This window comes from Tetrao urogallus, assembly GCF_951394365.1.
Source record: "Tetrao urogallus genome assembly, chromosome: Z".
NCBI lineage: Eukaryota > Metazoa > Chordata > Aves > Galliformes > Phasianidae > Tetrao > Tetrao urogallus.
The window spans coordinates 10,900,788-10,920,205 of NC_136816.1; the positions used below are offsets into that span (position 1 = coordinate 10,900,788).

The 19,418-nt window shown below is 45.3% G+C and overlaps 1 protein-coding gene across 1 annotated transcript in view; it reads right to left on the reverse strand.

The window, feature by feature from the left end:
• The window catches only part of GRIN3A (glutamate ionotropic receptor NMDA type subunit 3A), a gene marked incomplete at both ends in the record, with an annotated part of 67,054 nt that extends 51,839 nt beyond the window's left edge, over positions 1-15,215 (reverse strand). The window contains one exon of the mRNA XM_079548621.1: positions 14,496-15,215. Within this exon, the coding sequence (XP_079404747.1) occupies positions 14,496-15,215 (720 nt within the window). The remainder of the gene's footprint in view (positions 1-14,495) is intronic.
• Between the last annotated feature and the right edge of the window lie 4,203 nt (positions 15,216-19,418).

The window sequence follows — 19,418 nt, forward strand, 5'->3', positions numbered from 1 at the left end:
CACAAGAAGACTAGTGAGGAGAATCTAGACAAGTATTTGTGATGGAATTACATGTGAACTTTGCTTCACTGTAAATAAGGGTCATTGTCCTGCCTACTTAAGCAAAAACGTATTTGCACTGCTCCTTTTTGTTTCTTGAGGGGGAAATGGAAGATGTTGTTCTGGCAGGTTACTGGGATCGGCTTCATTTACGAGAAGGTAATGAAGTAATAGTGTTCATTTAACAGGCTGGGTATTATTGATGGGCAGAATGCTTTGCAGCATAGGAACAAGGTGAAAGGCTTTACTAATCTCATTTTCGATACTGACTCCCCCCTTCTGCTGCAGCCCCTTTAAATCTCCACTACTTCAGTATCCCCCTCTTATAAAATAATGCATCTCCTCCTGTTTGCACAGCCTTGCGACAACTGACAACCACTCCACTCACTTTAAACTACCATTTACCAAAGCATGTTGGGTATTTATTTTTTAAGAGCTCTGTGCTTTAGGATCCAGAAGGGCTGCACATTTCCATCAAACAAAATACTCTCAAATACTCTGCACCATAGGAATCAATAAGCTCTTGTCAGCACTGAGCTCTGTACCGACACGAGATGCCTTCTTACTCACCACAAGTCTTGCATCGAGCATCAGGCGCTCATTAGGTCAGCTCCCTAACAGTAACATCAGCAGGTGGATGACAAGCTGGCCCTCATCTCCCACTAATGAGCCCAACAAGTGCTCTGACGCATGGCAGCCAGACTGGAATCTCTGCATGTGGGCAGGGTACAGCTGGGGCAAATCAGCATCTTGTCTTGCGTAACTGCAAATCCACAAACACTGGCTGTTTCTGTGGATCCGCCTGCAAGTGGCTGCACTCCCTGGCACTCGATGGTGTATAAACCTCCACAGCACCACAGCTGCAACATGTTTGAGAGGCACCGTTCCTCTCACCACCCTCGCTAAGGATGGCTTTGTGGTCCACGCTCCCAGCACAATGGCCAAGGAAGGAAGTGCACCGGCAATTTTAGTGAAAGTTACAGATTTAATGATATGGGAGCCCATCCTGAGTTTAGCAAAACGCACAGAGTTAGGTATTCACAAAATTGCTTCAGTATAATTGTCGGCACGTGGATTGTTTGCAAACAGCTAGCACAAACTACTTAGTGCTAATCATTTGTTCCGTGACATAGTTAGTCATGCACTATTTCTGCTTCTTGAGTGGGTGATTGTATCCTCCTAACAGAGAGGATAAGAACCAGTGAAAATGCAGCACACCCTGGGATTCTGACATGGGTAAGCAGTTGTGATAAAATACAAGAGCGTCATGTCTCACTAATCCCGGCAAGACACTCATGTCTGTCTATCTGCACGCAGACAATGCATGGCAACTGTGCAGCCTGGTGGTGAACCATGCTTAGGGATCAGGAATACACGTCAGCGGGTTCTGCCTCAGCAAGTCTTCGTAATTCTCTCAACAACTGCTAGCGCTGCGGAGAAACACCTAATTCCCTCAGACAACCTGAAGGGAAGGGATGACAGAGCACTGCTCCTACGTGTTTGACAAGAACATATGATGGAAGCTGCAGGAAACAGTGCTGCTTCAGGAGGAGGGAACCTATAATTAAAACCACAAAAACAGCATATTTCCCAGAGAAATAGGAACATGCTCTCTTCCCTATTTCACTTTTCTCTTTCTCTTTACACAGCTCCAGCACATGAATGCAAGTCTTGGTCAGTTTTTCAAAAGATTATACTTCTACACGTTTCAGCGATCTGGGATGGAACTAAAGAAGGTGAAAATAATGCAAGCTCTGAATTTTGGTATTTTGCATCAACACGAAGGCAGCACTGCCCCATCTGAGCAAGGGATCTAAAATATTCTGTGAAATTCCATGCTTAAAACCCTCGGTGGTATCATACAGAACACTAGGATGCATTATTAATAAACAGGAGTGAAACAGCTAGCCAGCTGAGAGGATAAAAGGCAGGGAGAGACACACAGAGCAGCATCTTCGAAGGTCTGTTCTGGATCTTTCCTGAAACGAAGGTAAAGTAAGCAGTGTTTATTTGGAGACCATTCTTCAATCGACTGGAGATTGAGTACGTGTGTAGGAGCACTGATTTAAATAGCTGCAGACTGCTAAACTTCCAACAAAGGATGTTTAGCTGTCCAGTACCTTACCCCACTCTATTTCTCTACAGGTTTTTAAGCTTCAGTTGCATAAGGCTGGATTTCCTGTTACAGTCCTCTGGTCAATGGTCACATTGAATTCATATTTCTTCCCCTCTTACTGACAATAATAAACCATCCTGTTGGTCATGATTCACTAATAAGATCAATAATAATTTTGCAAAGCCCTTGGAAGACATGCATTTGCTCTTATAACACTAGAGTATGTAGGATCCACAATAAGATGGAATGTCTCTATTATCTTTGGTTTTGTTCTGTGAATGGCTTTTTACACGTCTTTAAGTGAAGGAAATCTCTGGTAAAAACAAGATACAAACATATAAAATTAAAGGTCAAAGTTGATAGCCACGTTGAGATCAATTATGAATATAGTTTTAATATCACAGTAGCAAGCCACAGATTTGTTATACTAATTCCTTAACCTCAGTATAGCCAGATCATGCTTAAGAGAACTGGAAGTCTGAATATATTAGCTTGCATTTGATAGCAAATACATCAGAAACAACTGTAGATACCCTCACAGCTCTTCTTGTAGTCAACGTTTCCTTTCATTTGAGCAACCAAATTGCACCAGGACAGAATTTTGTAGAAAGTGAACAGCAGAAATTAACACTTTCAGTATTTTCAAGTTTCAGTTTCCAAGTATATCTCAGTTCTCATGCTCATCAGACTGGATGGAAAAAAAAATACCATGTGGCTTAGCCAAGCAGCTAAAACCATATCTCAAACTTCAGTTCCTACTGAAAGCCAGTGAAGTAAAAGGAAGAATTTACATAAATTTTTGGAAGGTTTGAGGATGCAGTTATACCTAATGCCTTTATTGTTCATCCTTGTTCCAGAAATCTCAGGTATTTTTCATGCAGAAAAAATGGCTGCAATTATCAGATGTATTATTCGATGTAAGTTCTTATTTCATTTTCCTTTTAAAGTGCACTTCTGGGGAGGAATACAAGAACAGTATGATCTGGGCAACAAGCTCCCATTCTCTAAGCAAGGCATATTTCTTCTGCTAATAACGTGACACACTGCATCCCACAAGCCTCGTTTTGCCATTTATTCCTTTGCTGCGAACCTGGATGGCTTGTGAATGCCCACAGAGGACATTGTGGAACAGCTAACTTTCACATAACTACGTGTTACATATTTATATGCACTGTCAAAATGGTGGGAAGATAAAAAATCAGTTTCACTGGAAACTAGCAGGCTAAGCTATTTATAAATAAGTGTCTTATTTTTGGTGCTCTTCAGAAAATGTGACGAACAGTGAGTGATGAGCAATTTATGTCGCTGATCATTTGTATCACAATAGAGCCTCGTGGTCTTTTTCTGGAGTCAAGACTGTTAATTTAGGATCTGTCTTATCCTACGGTGGAATACAGTATTCAGAACAAAGACTGGTGGGCAAGACTAAAAGAGGATGAAAGAAGCAAGATATACTGAAAACAGAACAGTAGGTACAGAACAGTGCAGCTGAACTAAATTTGGGGGTTCCTGGAGATTCTGGGCATCAATATTTGAAACAGACAACTCACCCATCCTGCTCTCAAAAACATTAAAAAATAAAAAATGGAAGTTTTGTTATTAAGGAATCCTTTTCCACACGTTTTCTGCTCTGAAGAATGTTCTATTTATACAATAACAGATTACATTACACAAAACACAGGATAATGAATCTGAAATAAACATGGTTAGAAGGATTACATGCTCTGAAGAGATCTTATGGGTCTTACAATGGAAAAGCTGGTTTCCATTAACAAGTGTGTAAGTAGCCTGTACTAAGTAAATAATTCATGCGTATAAAAGGATGATCATAAGGGTGACTGAATAATGATCATTTTGCATTCCCTGGGTTGACTGTTGGATGCGGGATACTTCATTAGAGGCCAGTAGGGTATCATTAGCTGTACCAGTCTATCCAGCATGTTTCCATACTGATACATTTTAACGTGAACTTTTAAAGAGCTGATTAATAGTCTTTTTTTCCCCAGACTCCCTGGGAAATGAACACTGATGCCATGTTTGATCATATTCTTTTTTTTTTTTCTCTCTCTCTGAGAAATGCACAGGGCTGAACGGAGCCTATCAGCTGCACTGATCACACATCTGCTCACATCCTGAACAAGCCTGGCAGCCAGGAAGGGGAGGCTGTTCCCTATATTTCTCCCTGCCTTCAGCCTCAAGCACTGCATGAGCACCAGATCAGGCTGTGCTGCTCAACTCAGCATCCCATGCCTCATGAAAACCAAATCTCAACTACTTCAAGCTCTGCTGCAGATGGCACCAGACTCCCTTGGGCACGTCTTTTTCTTCTGGGTCGTGGGCAAGACAGCATAACCAGTGTCATCAGAACAGCTGGAAAAGGGGAAGCAAAGAACAGGAAAGCAGCACCTTCTCTTGCAGCCTTGCTTGATTTTGTGCTCTCGTACTAAGCCCCCAGATACTCCCATCTGCCCAGCACAATGTGCTGCAAGGACATTAAAAGCTTTCATGTCCCAAAGCTGAAACCAAAAGCTCCAATGTGTTTTGATTCAACTGCTTACCTCTGTTTCCCTCAAGGCAGTTACTGGGCATGTATTCATCCTCTCAGAGCTCTACATTTCAGCACCTATCACAAGCAATTTAAGCTGAGGAAGCCCAGACAAGTAACTGCTTCACCCTGTTGCCCTTCTAATGTAGGAGCAAAACTAACTGTGCAATATTAGTGTGCTACAAAAAGTAAGTTACAGCTAAAACAGCTCCAGTACGCTCTGCACAGGGCAGCTATCAGCTCCAAGTAATGTTCAGATCTATTCTTCCCATGTATTGATGCTTATGTCAAGTACAGTAAATTCTTAGACACTGTTCCGCTACCGAGAGCTGTTTAACTGAAATATATGAGTGAGCCTTACAAGCTGAGAAAGTGATAATTATGCTTTCATCTAAAATAGCACCAAAAAATTATCAAACTGAACTCATAATACTGATTTTTACATCTTTGAAAAAAAAAAAAAAAAAAAAAAAGTTCTTTTTAAGCTGGTTTGAGTGAGTATGCTATTAAAACAAGTGTAATGTAACTGCTTTATCAGTGACATCGTTGAGAGAGCCCGGTGCATAATACGGCTGCTCTTTTCTGCTATTAATTGCTAGTTTTAATAGTTCTTTCCTTGCAACAAATGCAAGGCTTCATTTTCAAAATCTCAGTTTTTGCTTGAAGATCTATCTTGACTTTTAACCTTGTCTTAAGTTAAGCCTTGTAAAATGTCTGATGAACAGCATGGGCAATCATTTCCTTCACATTCTTAAAAAAGCTGAAATTGGAATAGTACACCTTTAGGGAAATACTAAGAGTTTAAAATATGCCTGTGCAGCATATCCACAGATTTTTATAATGCATTTCAAACCATTTCCACATTGTAAGATAGGCTTTGCAAGCTATCATCACATATGAAATCTGGTGAATAAAAACTAATAAATACTGTAGCAAGAAAAGGAAAATGATGCCTGTCTCTGCATTTCTTGACATTTGACTTCTCCTATATAACAGCAACAATCAAAATATTGCAGTAATTTACCCATTTGCTGCACTTTACTGGCAGCAGAGGGTGCACCTGTGATCACACTCACTTTCCCCCCTCATCTTGACCTCCCCATCTGCAGTTGGACATATTCAGGTGACTGCGGCACTCTTGATAAAAGCTAATTAGCCAGCATGCTGGTGAGCAGATCTTTCCCCCCAGGTGCCAAGCAAAAAGCTTTCTGCAATGGGAAAGCCAAGCAAGCAGCTTGGTACAGCCCTGAGAGAGAAAGAGACTCAGCACCACCGCCTCACTTGCTGTCCCTGCTTCTTGCATAGGCTATATATACAACACAGGGCTGCAAGATGCTGTATCATACTGCTCTGTGGGGAAACGACACAGTAAGCTCAGGATGAAGAACTGAATGTCAGGTCTAAACAGAGGTACGTCCTGAAAGCCCACACGAAGCCAAAGCCATGTCCCAGCAGTGCTCTGAACAGGTGGCAGATGACACCCACTACAGCTTGCTGCAGTTTGTGGTGTCCGTCCCCACTCTTGGCAGTTCTTGTGTATTTGTCAGTAATTGCCAAAAGTAACAATCGGAGCTTGATGTGACAGCTGAGAAGCACTTGGGGCCAGATTGTGGACTTGTTAGTCACGCTGCTGAGGAGTCCCTTGCACAAATGGCTTTGCTCAAGTGTGACTCCCTTAATAAATGAATCATCCATCACTGCTGTCTACTCAAGCTTAAAGACTTCTTTTTCTGCTGTTGTACATCCTCTCCCCATGGTGGTGGGGACCACTTTGGCTAATGGGATACATGCAAAAACAAGCAGAACTTCAGGACCGGATCAGATGTACAGAACAGCCACTGATGCCAGATGATGCAATCCCAGAGCTGCTGTGGACTCGCTCCCATCCTGTTGGGTACCTACTGGTCTCATGTTGCATATGTTGGTACAATCCTGGTCTACCTGCAGATACAGGGACACACTGGAACTACAAGATGCCTAGCATCCCCCATGACGATGCTGTTGGCTTAGCAGTTCCCCAAGATGTCTGCAGGACTCATTTGGGAAGTACAGCTTGCTGGAGACAAGTGTCCCTATCCAGCGAGCAAGGCAGCCCTGCCAACTCAACCCTGGCAAGCTTCTTGGCTCTCTGATTGGTGACCCTGGCTCCTCATATGGCGATTTCACATAAAACTCTATTACTCTGTTTTTATGCTTCTGGAGTCAGAGAAACTAAGAGACAAAGAGACTCCTTCCTTTCCTGATTCAGTTTATTTTCTCCTTATCTGCTCTTGTGTCACTTGCATTTATGTCTCTAGCTTTCTTGTTTTCTTTCCTTTCTTTTCTCTGGCTTCTTTTAGCTGTTCAGTATAAACTGCAATAAACAGCTATCAGAACTGCAGGGTGATTTGGTGGGCTCTTCTGTTCGACTGAAAACACAATCCTTACACTATTTAAAAGATCTTTTTTCAGATCTATGGAAACATGATTCTTCTTGGGAAGACAATGCTGGAATGAGAAAAGAAACTGCTTTTTCCAGTTTTCTGTTGATTACCGTTAGGGATTAACAGAAATACATAAATTTTATCTGTGCTAAACCTGGATTTCTTTCACATTCAAATATTATAAGGAAGTCTCAGCAGGAAGTGAATAGAACACACAGGCTAAACATTTTTATTTGATAACTTAAATGAGTAACTAAATCCAACACAGATTTGAGTTCTAATGCTTCCATTATCTCATGGGTTTAAATAATAAACAACTCATTAAATGTATCTAAATGAAAATGTTTGTAAGTGGTCTTTGAATTTGTGAACATTGAATTGATCAACAGCTTACTGAGGTCTGCCATATATTCTAGTGCAAATATGGGTTGCTCAGGCTTTTGTGATTAATAAATTCTTGGTGGAAATTACACTGAACATCCCGATTTACATTTGTAGAGAATCTTTTCTTTGTTAATATTCTGTTTATGGCCTACATTTTGTATTCATACAGTATCTACTAGCAAATCTGCCTGGCCAAAATTTTAGTTTTTACTTACTGAATGCCATATGGGTGTTTCTTCTGTCAGCAGGTGTCATTAAGCCCACTAAGGATTAACCACTTACCTCTGTCATAATTTAATCACTCATTACCAACATGAGTTTGTACACTGTAAGAAACAGTGAGAAAGATCTCTTCAGTTAGGAAGATACCATTTTATAAATATCCATAACAAAAGAAAACACCAAGTTTGCAACTGAATCTGATGTTAACTCAGTGTTTCCTGCATCACAGCAACAACACATGATGGGGAATGCAGAAATCCTGTTATTAGACAGCTCAGATATTTTCTCAAAAATCTAGTACCATATGATCAGTACAGCAAGGAAGGAGACTGAGAGATAAATGCATGTTAGACTACAAGGCAGGTACCTTTGCTTTTTAGTTTCTGTATTAATTCAAGAAAGATAATTTTCTTAGTTTATGTAGTAAGTGCCTTCCAATATTCAATTGTGAGAATCATTTTCCCCCCACCTCTTTCCCCAGTTGCAGCTCCTCTATACCCTTTTCAAATGGAATTGATATAACTGAGAACACAACAAAGCTTGTAAACTTGACTATGTGATTTGATAAAACTTGACAAAAGTAGATGCTCTTCAAGAACAAAGTGATCATTGACATAATTTTATCTAAAGATTCACGAAGTCAAATACCTTGAATATTATAGACTCAGTGAACATTCTGGGTAATAACATCTGGGTAATAAACCATTGCTGTAATTGAGACAGTTTTCCCACTGTTGAGCTGAAGCCACTAGAACAGAGAATCTCTGGTATATGTATTTCAAATAATGCTGCACTACCCAGTCTCCAGTGTCTTAGATTGGTATGTACTACTTATACCCTCCAACTTGGAAATAAACAGCCACTCAGAATGAGGCATGGCCAACATTTCCTTAAGTAACAATTGTTTGGAAAAAGGAAAATAAAAAAGTAAAATAAAATAAGGCTGTGAATAACTCTGGGATGGCTGGTTGATGAAACCACAAATGCTAGAAAACAAGAACACTTCTATGCACCAAAGATGTTTAAGAAACTTAGATGATAAGAAGCCTGCTGAAATATTTCATGGCAACTTAGATGGTAAGAAATACTAGGTAAGCTTCTATGGTTACAGAGAATGTGAAGTCTTGAAATAGTACTTCTGAAAACACTCCTTCACCTCATAACACTGTTTCTCCACAAGCAATAAAACAGCTAAGAAAATGCGTTCTTGAAACTCAAAGTACATTTATCATATATCATGCTAAAATACTGTAAGCTGCAAGATCCCTTAATTCCAGAAGCCCAATGGCAGGATAGCAAATTCAATGGCTTTCTGAGAGGCTTCCTTCTAAAGGAGTTGGAAATAGCACTGAAAGGTGAGACTTGGAAAAGTGCACCTCAGCGCACTTCAATGTGATGCTGAATTAAGGATTCAGGGAGAGAGCTTAAGTAAATAAACTTTCACCACTTCTCAGCATTTCAAAAAAACAAATATACCCTGAGCTATGGCACTAACAAGAAGACTTCACGATGTATCAGATGCCAATGCAACTTTCAAACATTATGCCATCACCACTTTCAGAAAACCTGGGAGTTTCTGATGATGGGACAGAATACAAACAACTTTCTCCCTTCAGCACAAAGCATCTGCCAAGTTTATGGTAACAGACAGATTGGCCTCAGCTGACAACTCATTAAACACTGAAGCTGTGCTTGTCTCAGCCTGTGATGCTCCACAACATGCCGGGCCGCAGGTAAAAACCATTCTCAACCATTCTTAAAGTAACAATCTGAGGACAGTGTAGGATACCAGGGAGGAAGAGCAAGCGAGAGGCAGGAGATGGCAGCACCCAAAAGGTACCAGAGGTCACCTTGTCTGAAATGGGGTCAGCAAACATGGCACTGCTGTCGTTTAACAGAGGGTTGCTGCAACACAGAAATCTCACTCATGGCACTACGACAACAACACTGCTAGCAAAATGTGAATTACACCTCTGAAATTTGTGTTTGATAGAATGAATGGCTCTAGGAGAGCTGACCACAGGAGGTACTTCGTTAGGAGGCAGTGTAAAAAGACTTTCACTTAATAGCAGATCTGCGGTCCAAACTATGAAGTTTTAAGAACAGAACAGCACTGAGACCTTCACCTGACACCAACTGAACATTTGTTTTCATGCCATTTCCAGATTTTGTTTCCTTTTTTTTCCCCCAGGAAACCTCAAAGAATCACAATACCTGGAGCTGGAAGGGACCTGTACAGACCAACGAATCCAACTCCATCTCTCACAAACCCCCCTGAGGTGCCCAGCCACTGTGTGCCACAATTTATGCAGCGAGGTGACTCCTGGTGACTGGTGATCACAGGGATGACTGCATACTTACTGCTCATCTGTTCAGCATCTGGTAGAAACTCCAACATGTGGAACAAGTCAGATTAGAGATGATAGTATGAAGTACGAGAAGCTGCAGCTAGGCATGTGTTTTGCAGTCTCCCCTGGACAATGAGATATCTTTTCTTCTTCTTCTTTTTTTTTTTTTTTTCCCTGCAGATCAGAAATAACTTTCTGATGCAATTATAGCTCGAAGGAGGAAAAGTGCCTGCGCTATCAGCTGCACAGCTCTTCCACGCCCCCATGGTCCTTTTATTTTCAAAAGAGAACTTAATCCCTTTAAAGTCAAATACTAATGGTCATTTTCTTTTAGAGCCTCTGCTCTGAGCATGAGATTGCTAATTTGTCAGGAAACTCACTGTTTAAACTAACACTCTTCACAAGATTTATGTATTCTTTTTACCCTTTCTGAAGTCATAGCAGTGATCACAAGTGTTGGCAATTCCAGTCACTCCAGAAACCAGATGAAGTATGGACTTCAGGAACCAAGGAACCAAGATGATTCAGATTTATTTTGTTCTGTTTTGTTGCTCTGGAAAGGATCCTTCTAATGTTAAAAAACATTACAGTTAGCAATTTATCTGAAGCCCCCTGAAAATAGTCCATTAGCTCTGAGGTTCAGACAAAAGCTGCTGCAAACATTATCTCCCTTGTGTTCCTGATACTATCACCTGTAAAATAAAATTACAGGCTATCCTTCCCAAACTCCTAGCTCTGTTATCACTGCATTTATTTGTGGCTCATGTTCCCTAGCAGTGTTCACTATTTCCTCTCCGGAGAAACAGCTAATGACATTAGCAGTACTGAAAAGAAAAAGTGGTATGTTATGAAAAAATTAACAAGGTAAATCCTGCCTTAATGACATCAGTGCTCGTGAGCTGCCGTCTCCAAAATAATGATCTTTCAAAGCTTCAATGTGATCTGCATTCGTGTAAAGGAATCCAGTGGTTTTCTGCTTGCTGAATGATGGTGATAAATTGTTATTTTTGCTTACTGAAAGTGTGAAAATTTACAGGACTGACAGTAAACTCAGAAAAGTAAACAGCTTTTTTCAGGTCACAACAGTGTCTGGATTTACTGTCAGTCTATGTTAGTCACTAAATCACATATAGAAATCAAAACGAAAGAAAAATATGCCACATTTTATTCTGCAGAGCATCCCTTGAAGCTGTGTGTGTGTTCTGACACACACAACCCTCAATGCTGTATCTCTGTGATGGTTGTTGCCAAGTCATTGTTAATTGTTGTGGAGGAGCGCTGTTAGCTTTGTCATTCTCTGAACTTCGGAAGAGAAGAATTTAACGAAGAACAGACATTAAAAAGATGCTTAGACACAGCATTCAAAAGCACTAATCATCCAACTGGCTTCTGATGCAAAGCTCTGACACCGCGTACCTCCTCTTGATGTCACATGTTTGAAGCACACCGTCACATGTGATGAAGACAACAGCCAGTGCTATTAAAATAAATTTCAGTTCCAGATCCTAGCCTTCCTCTTCATTTCAAGTATTGCTTTGTGCCACGTTACAGAAGACTTACTCAAAAATCCAAGTACTTTTCAATTACAATGAATAGCTGCTTATTATAATCTTCCATATGAAGGAATAAGGTTGTTGATGTTCAGCACAGGTGTTATATTTATACGTTCCCATCATGGCATAACTTGGAAAACTAGACCTTGCTGTTCCCTTAAAACAATTCTAACAAAAGCTCCAACTAATACTGAAGATGGGCTGTTAGGACAGCACCTAGCATATGCCATATTTGTTCGCACATCTGCAACATTCCCAACAGGACAGGCGATAGGCAATGCACTTCAAGGACAAACACGCTGGGGGCTCACTGCTATTCTGGATGGAAAGCCATAGGCCTGCAGGCCGTGCCCTGGGCCATGCTGCTGTGCAGGAGTGAGGAGAAGACAGGCAGAGTGAGCTCCGCCAGGCAGAGCAGGACGGGAGGCTTCTCAGGGCTGACAGCTCCCACACCAGAAACGCAGTCACAGAATACCCAGAGCTGGAAGTGACCACAAGGATCACAGAGTCCAACTCCTGGCTCCAGAGCGTACCACCCAAAATTCAAACCCCAGTGTCTGAGTGGTGTCCAAACAATCCATGAGCTCCAGCAGCTCAGCGCCTGTTCCAGGGCCCAACCACCCTCCTGGGGGAAGACTGAGATTGCAGCCCTCAACACCTTTCATTTCTTTCCTCTTCTAAAACACTGGCTGCTCAGCCTATTTAGTGGCAAAGCCTATCTCACCTAACCACTGTGCCACCCACAACTTTCTGCTCTAATGCTGCCTGTGCCAAAGCAGTCAGCTAGCAGTGTTGGGGCTTTTAGGTCTGGAGGCCATGAGATGCTAGCATGAGATGGAGGGACAGACAAAACTCCTGCCTGGGGCAATAAGCCATCAGAGCTGCCCAGGTCAACCGCTCTGCCTCTCCCAGGTCTGAGATGGTGCTGGAAATCTTGCAACTCTGGGAAACACATGACGTGAGTTAGCTTCTGAATGGTGTTTGTTAAGTATAAGTATGAAGCAGTATTCAGAAGGATGTGCAGGCTCTCCAAGCCGATCTTGGAGATGAATAGATTTGTATTACTAAATATATGGCCAAATATACTGGCCTTTAAATACAGATTAGATTTTTTTAATATCCACAAAACCTTGAAGAGTGATTTTTTTTTTAAGCTGATCTGAAAAAAAAAACCCTGAATCTCCTCAGCACTTAAATACAATTTAAAGTCAGGCATTGATTTCACTGTCATAGACGACAATGACATTTAAACGTCTGCTTAGGAACAAAGTCCTGATTTGGACAGATTTATCCAATGAAAACAGTTGGCTCCACACTGAGGAGAGCGTGAAAGTTAAGCAGGAACCATGAAGTCTGTGAAAGGAACAATGACTGCTGTCCTGCATGATATGCGTTTAACATATGCTGTGTCCTCAGGCAGCTCCAGATGAACTTAGTCCCATCTGGCATGGAAGAGAAAATAATTCTGATTTTAACAGAGCAATGAGATGGTTCAGTCTCTGGTATTCAGGGAACTTTGGTTGTTGGCTCAGGTACAACAGGGAATGTAACTGGTAGGCTGGTGTCACTCAGCTAACTTGGGTGCTACTGGCATCAAGCACATATGAACAAGTGGCATTCAGAAGTATGGATCACCCTTGAGTTTATGCATAATCTGTAGAGAAACCCGCTACCTTTCTTGCCAAGCAAGAGAAAACCAGCAGAGTTTAGAGCAGCACACAGTGATCACACCTCCAATTACAAACTAGCTCTTTTCCTACCTTTTCTGTTACAGTCTTAATACCAAAAAATATACAGAAAATATTGATCCAGGCTGGGATTTCTATTTGCTTTTGCAAAGAAAATTCAGTTGGTAATCTTTTTTTTTTTTTTTTTCTAATTAAATTCTGAGTGCAAAGTTGTGCTATCTCCTTCTACATAAAGGAACTGCTCCACCTGGCTACTTAAATGGCAGCTTCTGCCATCTTACCACAATTTCCCTCATGTGGGCTGCACAGAAGGGTGTGTTTTCTTCCCACTCCTTTGCCCGGACGTGACTTACGGCACTGAGCCTGCATTTGCAACATACTGAACCACCATCACCTTTTCCCAGAGCTTATAACACAAGGATGCCACCTCTGCATGGCAGAAAATTCAGCACTCCTGGGATGCTGCCTTAGATTGTGCCTCAGGCAGTTAGGCACTGACTTCTGATACTATGACTTCAGCTACACAATGAAACACAGACAGAGTTAGCCATTCTACTGTTTTAAGTAAGCATTACAATACTCCACAAATCGAACTAGCAGTGATGCATGAGCTACAAGTAACAGAAATGCTCAATGAAAAGCCAAGAGCGAAGAACTTCCCTGAAAACTGTCACCGGGTGAGCAGTCCATAGATACTACCCCACGCGAACTCTGCAAAGCATTTCGACCACTAATAAATACATAAAGTAATAAATAAAAACATTACTCTCTTCCCCTTCTCCCCCTCCTTTTCGCTAACGACCCTCTTTTGGTGTGGGAAGCTTCTCCAAAAGCCAAGTTAAGCCTCTACAGAGGATCGCCTCTTACACCGCACGGGCTGCACCGCAAGAGCTGCTATCTAATCTCAGCCCTGCAACTCCGCACGGCAAACCACGCCGCGCTCTCAACTTCGCTCTCACCGCCGAGTCGCCGTCTCCTGTGCGGGAACAGGATGCTCGTGCGCTGCCACCACTGGGAAAGAACGCCGGAAGGGGGAGAGTGTACAGGACGGCTCCGGCAGCCCCGAAACCGGCGCGCGTTCCCCATGCCGGACCGCTCCCCGCGCCCCGACCCCGCAGGGCTCCCGGGATGCGGGCATAGCGCTGCACCCCCTCCTCCCCACCCCCAACCTCCTTACCGGGCTCCGCCGGGGGAACTCTCCCAGTACGATGCTGACCACGGGGATGCGCAGCGCCGCCGAGACGAAGTCCAGCTCCAGCATCTCCCCGCGGCTCTGCGGGAAGGCGAGGATGGCGGAGACCCCCTGCACCACCACGGTGTGGCAGAGGCTCTGCAGGAAGGAGACGGGGTCGTTGCTCCACGAAGCACTGGGGGAAGAGAAGGGGAATAGGGGCAGGTCGCCCAGCCCCGCCTCGATCGCCATCACCACCTCCAGGGACAGGTTGTAGGGCAGCAGCCCGGCCACGCCGTTGAGGTTAGCCACGGCCAGCAGCAGCGCGTCCCGCGGCGAGGGAGCGGGGCCCGGCTGCCGCTCCCCACCGCCCCCCGGCCGGCGGCCCCGAGCCCCCGCCGCAACCTCCCCCTCGGGGCCGCCGCCCGCCGCCTCCCCTCTCCAAGCGGCGGCGGGGCCGCGGGGCTGCAGGTGGGTGGCCCCCACCCTGACGGTGTGCCCGATGCGCCGCAGGATCTGGCAGGGCTGCGGGTGGGACGCGGAGCCGGGCACCGCCGCCAGCACCAGGGCGCAGGGCGGCAGCAGCAGCAGGCACGCCCGGCCCAGGAGCCCGCGCACCCCTGGCCGACACATGGCCCGCCGCCGCCGCCCGCCGCCTCCCCCGGCTCCGGCTCCGGCTCTGGCCCACCCCGCCTCAGCCGCCCCGCGCGCGGCCGGCAGCGGCATCAGCCGCGGCGGGCGAACCCGGCGCAGAGCCGCCCCCGCCGCCGCCCATGGGGCTCCGCCGCCGCGCCCCCGCCCCGGGGCCGGAGGGAGGGGGGGGGGGGTTAAGCCCCCGGCCCGCCCCTCGCGGAGCCCGGGCTGCAGCCGGACGGCCCCGGGGCGGCCCCCGCGCCGCCCCCGGAGCGGTTCTCCGCGCGGTGCCTCTCCCCGTGCCGTCCCCCGGCCGTCTGCCAGCTCGGCTCCGCTCCGCTCCGCAGCCACCGGCGCACTCCCCTGCCCGGCTCCGGAGAGAGCGAGAAAAGTTGCCGGGCGGCGGGGCTGCGGGCGGTCGCTGGGCTGCGCTGCGCTCCCACCGGGAGGGACGGCGAGCGGCTCCTCCCCGGACAGCCGGGACTTGTAGTCGCCGCCGCCCCCGCCGGCAGGGAGTCGCCCGCCCGGCGGGAGGATGGAGAGCTGCGGGAGCGCCCGCTCCCTCCCCCGGGGGCGCGTCCCGGGACGGCCCCGACGGACGGCGCCGAGCGCCGCAAGAGGGAGAAGGGCCAGCGGGAGACGTAGGGCGCGGAGCTGGGGGTGTCAGCTCCCGTCCCCCCCCCACCTCCCCCCCCCCCGCGGGCGCACCTCGGGAGCAGCGCCGGGTGTCTCCGTCTGCGTGCGACCGCTCCACCGACGCGTGTTGTTCAGCGCGTGGGACCCGAGCGCTGCGCTCAGCGAGGCGTGAGCACTTTCTTCAGTTGTTTCTATGACAGAACACCTTTCTCCCGGGAGAACACAGAGAGGAGATGCGCGTTTGCCTGCGCGTCTGCAGGGCACTGGGGAAAGTCCCCGCTTCGCCTCACAGCCGCTGATTTGGTTCAGAGCCGCGCAAGCCGGAGGTGCGATGCCCCGCCGTGCGTCCGCATTCCGTACTCAGCCCCAGGACCCAAGAGGGGATGCTCCCAGCTCCGTGCTGACCCGCTGCCGCCTCCTGCGCCCGTAACTCTGCTCCTGGAAGGGTCAGAAATCGCCCTGCAGCCTCTGCTCACCTCCCCCCACCTCACACTTAGCGTAAAGAGCTTTCTCGCTGAATGTTCACCTTCTTTCCCGCTTCCCTTTTTTCTTTTTTTTTTTTTTTCTTGAGATTTACTCCCAGACGTATACTCCCAGTGTACATGTCTTTCTTTCATTTTTTTTTTTTTTAATATTTAATTGACAGGCAAAAAATCCATCTAAAGGAAACACTCAGATGTGTTATAAGAAGGATGTGATCTTGTATTATCAAAAGGATGTGGTTTTTGCCCTCTAAAGGGTCAGTGAGGCTCTGGCACAGGTTGCCCAGTGAGAAGGTGGATGCCCCGTCCCTGGAGACACTCAAGGTCAGGCTGGCTGGGGCTCTGAGCACCTGATGGAAGTGCTGGTCTCCTGTTCAATGCAAGGGGTTGGACCAGATGGCCTTTAAGGATCCCTTCCAACTCAAACTGTTCTGCGCTAATATAATTCTGCAACACGTATTTAAATCCATCCTCTGTGAGAGGAGTCCACCAGAGGTGTACACAACACTCAGTGTTGTCTTAGCAAGGTCTCACTGATATTTCTGCATTTCTACAAAACCTGTTTCACCTCTTATGCCCTCAGATCCATCACTTCAGCACCTTCTCATTCCCATGTGCCACATTTCATTGCCGAAGTGAGTGTCAGAGCCCTGCTTCTTTCATACTGCACCTTTAGACTTGTGTGGCTGCATGGTATGGAGCCACAAATGGCAGTGGTGTGCATGCCAATACATACTGCTGCCTCTAAACAGTGAGATAGTTGTATGTTAAAGGAGATTCATTGATCCTTTTTCCCTTTCCTCCTTCTTCTGGTCATAGAATCACATTTTTTCTTGTCATTTTTATCTCTACTCAACTCTTTCCTCACATTCACAGGAATGGATCACATTCACAGAGTATTCAAAGGCTCCTCTTTTATCAATAAAGAATTATTGGCTGGGAGAACTGGCTTGGAATATAGAAAATTTCACATGGCGCAGAGAAAAATGTCTTTTTTTCTTTTTTTCTTTATTTACTTCCCCACCCTCACCCCCAAGGCCACAACAGCTGGCTTTTAGAGTTACCTGTATTTGTATCCTTTTTCTCAGGTTTGGAAATGCCTGCTTAGCAAGTAACTTCTCTGCTGTATAGCTCAGTAATAACTGGTTATTACTGGTTCATGTAGCATTGGCTCCAGTGCGAGAGAGGATGTTTCTGTGGGCCACAAGTGGAACCAGCAAGTCTTTTAGATCCCATGATTTCTAGTCTAAGATTTAAAGTAATTAGGTTTCAGAAGTACACGGGCTGAAGTTTGGTTACTGGATAAAATGCATCAATTTTATCCATTTTAGAAGAAACGATAACTCTTAACAGACAGCCTAAATTGCTGTTTATTTGAGACTTCATTGCAGTGGATCTTTGTCAGGCTGTGCTAGTTAAAAAATCAAGCTTCTCAGAAAACGTCATCAAGCTCAATATTGAAAAAGCTCTGAAAATTACAGAAGAATTTAATTAAGAATTGGAAATCACTGTATCCATTTGTGTGTTTGCTTGTTTGTGGATGATCTCAGAGCAGGTGCCAATTCCTTGGTGACCATGGGTACCACGGCTGGGACTTCTGCTATAGATAATTCCTGGTGCAGAGCTCATTTCCAAGCAGCTCACAGCAAGTGTCCACGCACAGAAACTTCAGCAGAGCACAGTGGGCAGACTGGAGGTGGTATCTATGAACGGGCTGCCCAGGGAAGTGGTGGAATCTCTGTCCACGAAGGTGCTCAGGAAATGTGTGGATGTGGCACTGAGGCGCATGGTGAGTGGGCATGGAGGGAGGAAGGGCGACTGTTGGACTGGATGATCTTAGTGATCTTTCCAACCTTAATGATTCTACGATGGTTGAATTACTTTAGCACTGTACAGACTTATTGTTTATAGCAACAAATTGTTACTGGTTTTCTTTGTAGCCTTAATTTTTACTCAGACACTCCTGATTATTAATAAAGTTTTACACAAAACCAAGGGCTTACTCATGGGCTTGTCTGAAGAATGCTCTAACCCTTATATGTGCTGTTCTTTAAGGGGCTGAAATATTTGTAGAAATTGATCTGAGAAAGGATACAAACTTTGTCAGAATGTACACACGCAGCATTTGGAAAGTTGTACAGTCAATTTTTGCATGACTTTATTTAGATACAAATATGCATGTGGAAAAGAGGCACAACATTTTTGGTTTGACAAAAGGAATTTGAGCCCACTCAGAGTCAATGGCACCCTGCTTTTTAGCTGTCCCTCTTCCAAAGCAGAATCATTTTTAAAATTTTGACAGGTGATTGATTTACTTTTTTCATCTCCGGCCTCAGAACTGCCTTCTGCTTTCCCCTTTCTCCTTTGGGCTCAGCCACAGCATCTGCTCTGCTCTCCCTTCCAAGCTAAAATAGGACCAGGCAGATCAGGGAGGGCCCGCTCTGAGTCAGCCATCCCCTTGGGTAACCCTGAGCACACAGCACTGGTGGCACTTCCTGCTGCGGAGCTGCAACCACAGAAAGCACTCTGCCTCCATCCCTTAAAGCTGGGGAGAACCCGTTAGCAATGAAAAATGCATTCAGGAAATGTGATTAAAATCACTGCTCACGTTTCTCTTGCTGTTACTTCTCCAGCTGTTTGGTTCATTGTCATTTCTTTGTTTGTTTGTGTTCTGGGATGCAGAACAATTGTCCTCTGTGTATCGCAGCATTCTTCTGCAAGGCCTGTTCCCTCCAGGGCATTGGAATAAGGCAGGCTGCTTGCACTTAGCAGAGTGTGAGATCCCTATGCTTCCACTGGTGTTCATCCACCGCTTTATTCAGAATGCTGAAGTCACCAGCTGAGATGCAGGGTATCACACACTACCTCTATCCCTGGAGTGCGTAAGAGACTTATTATGGGTCAGTCTGTCAGTCTGAAATGAAATTCTTTGACATTCTATTTTTTCCCCCCCCAGTGATGATAACCATCATTGAGAAATCAGAATTAGGGAAAAGCCTAGAACAGACTGCCCAGAGGCTGTGGAGTCTCCTCCTTGAAGGTCCCCAGAAGCCACCAGGACACAGTCACCCTGCTCCAGGTGTCCTTGCTGGAGAAGGGGCCAGACCTGGTGGTCTCAGAGGAGTCTCTGCCAGCCTCTGGGATTCTGGGAAATATTCACGTAAAATTAATGTAAAAG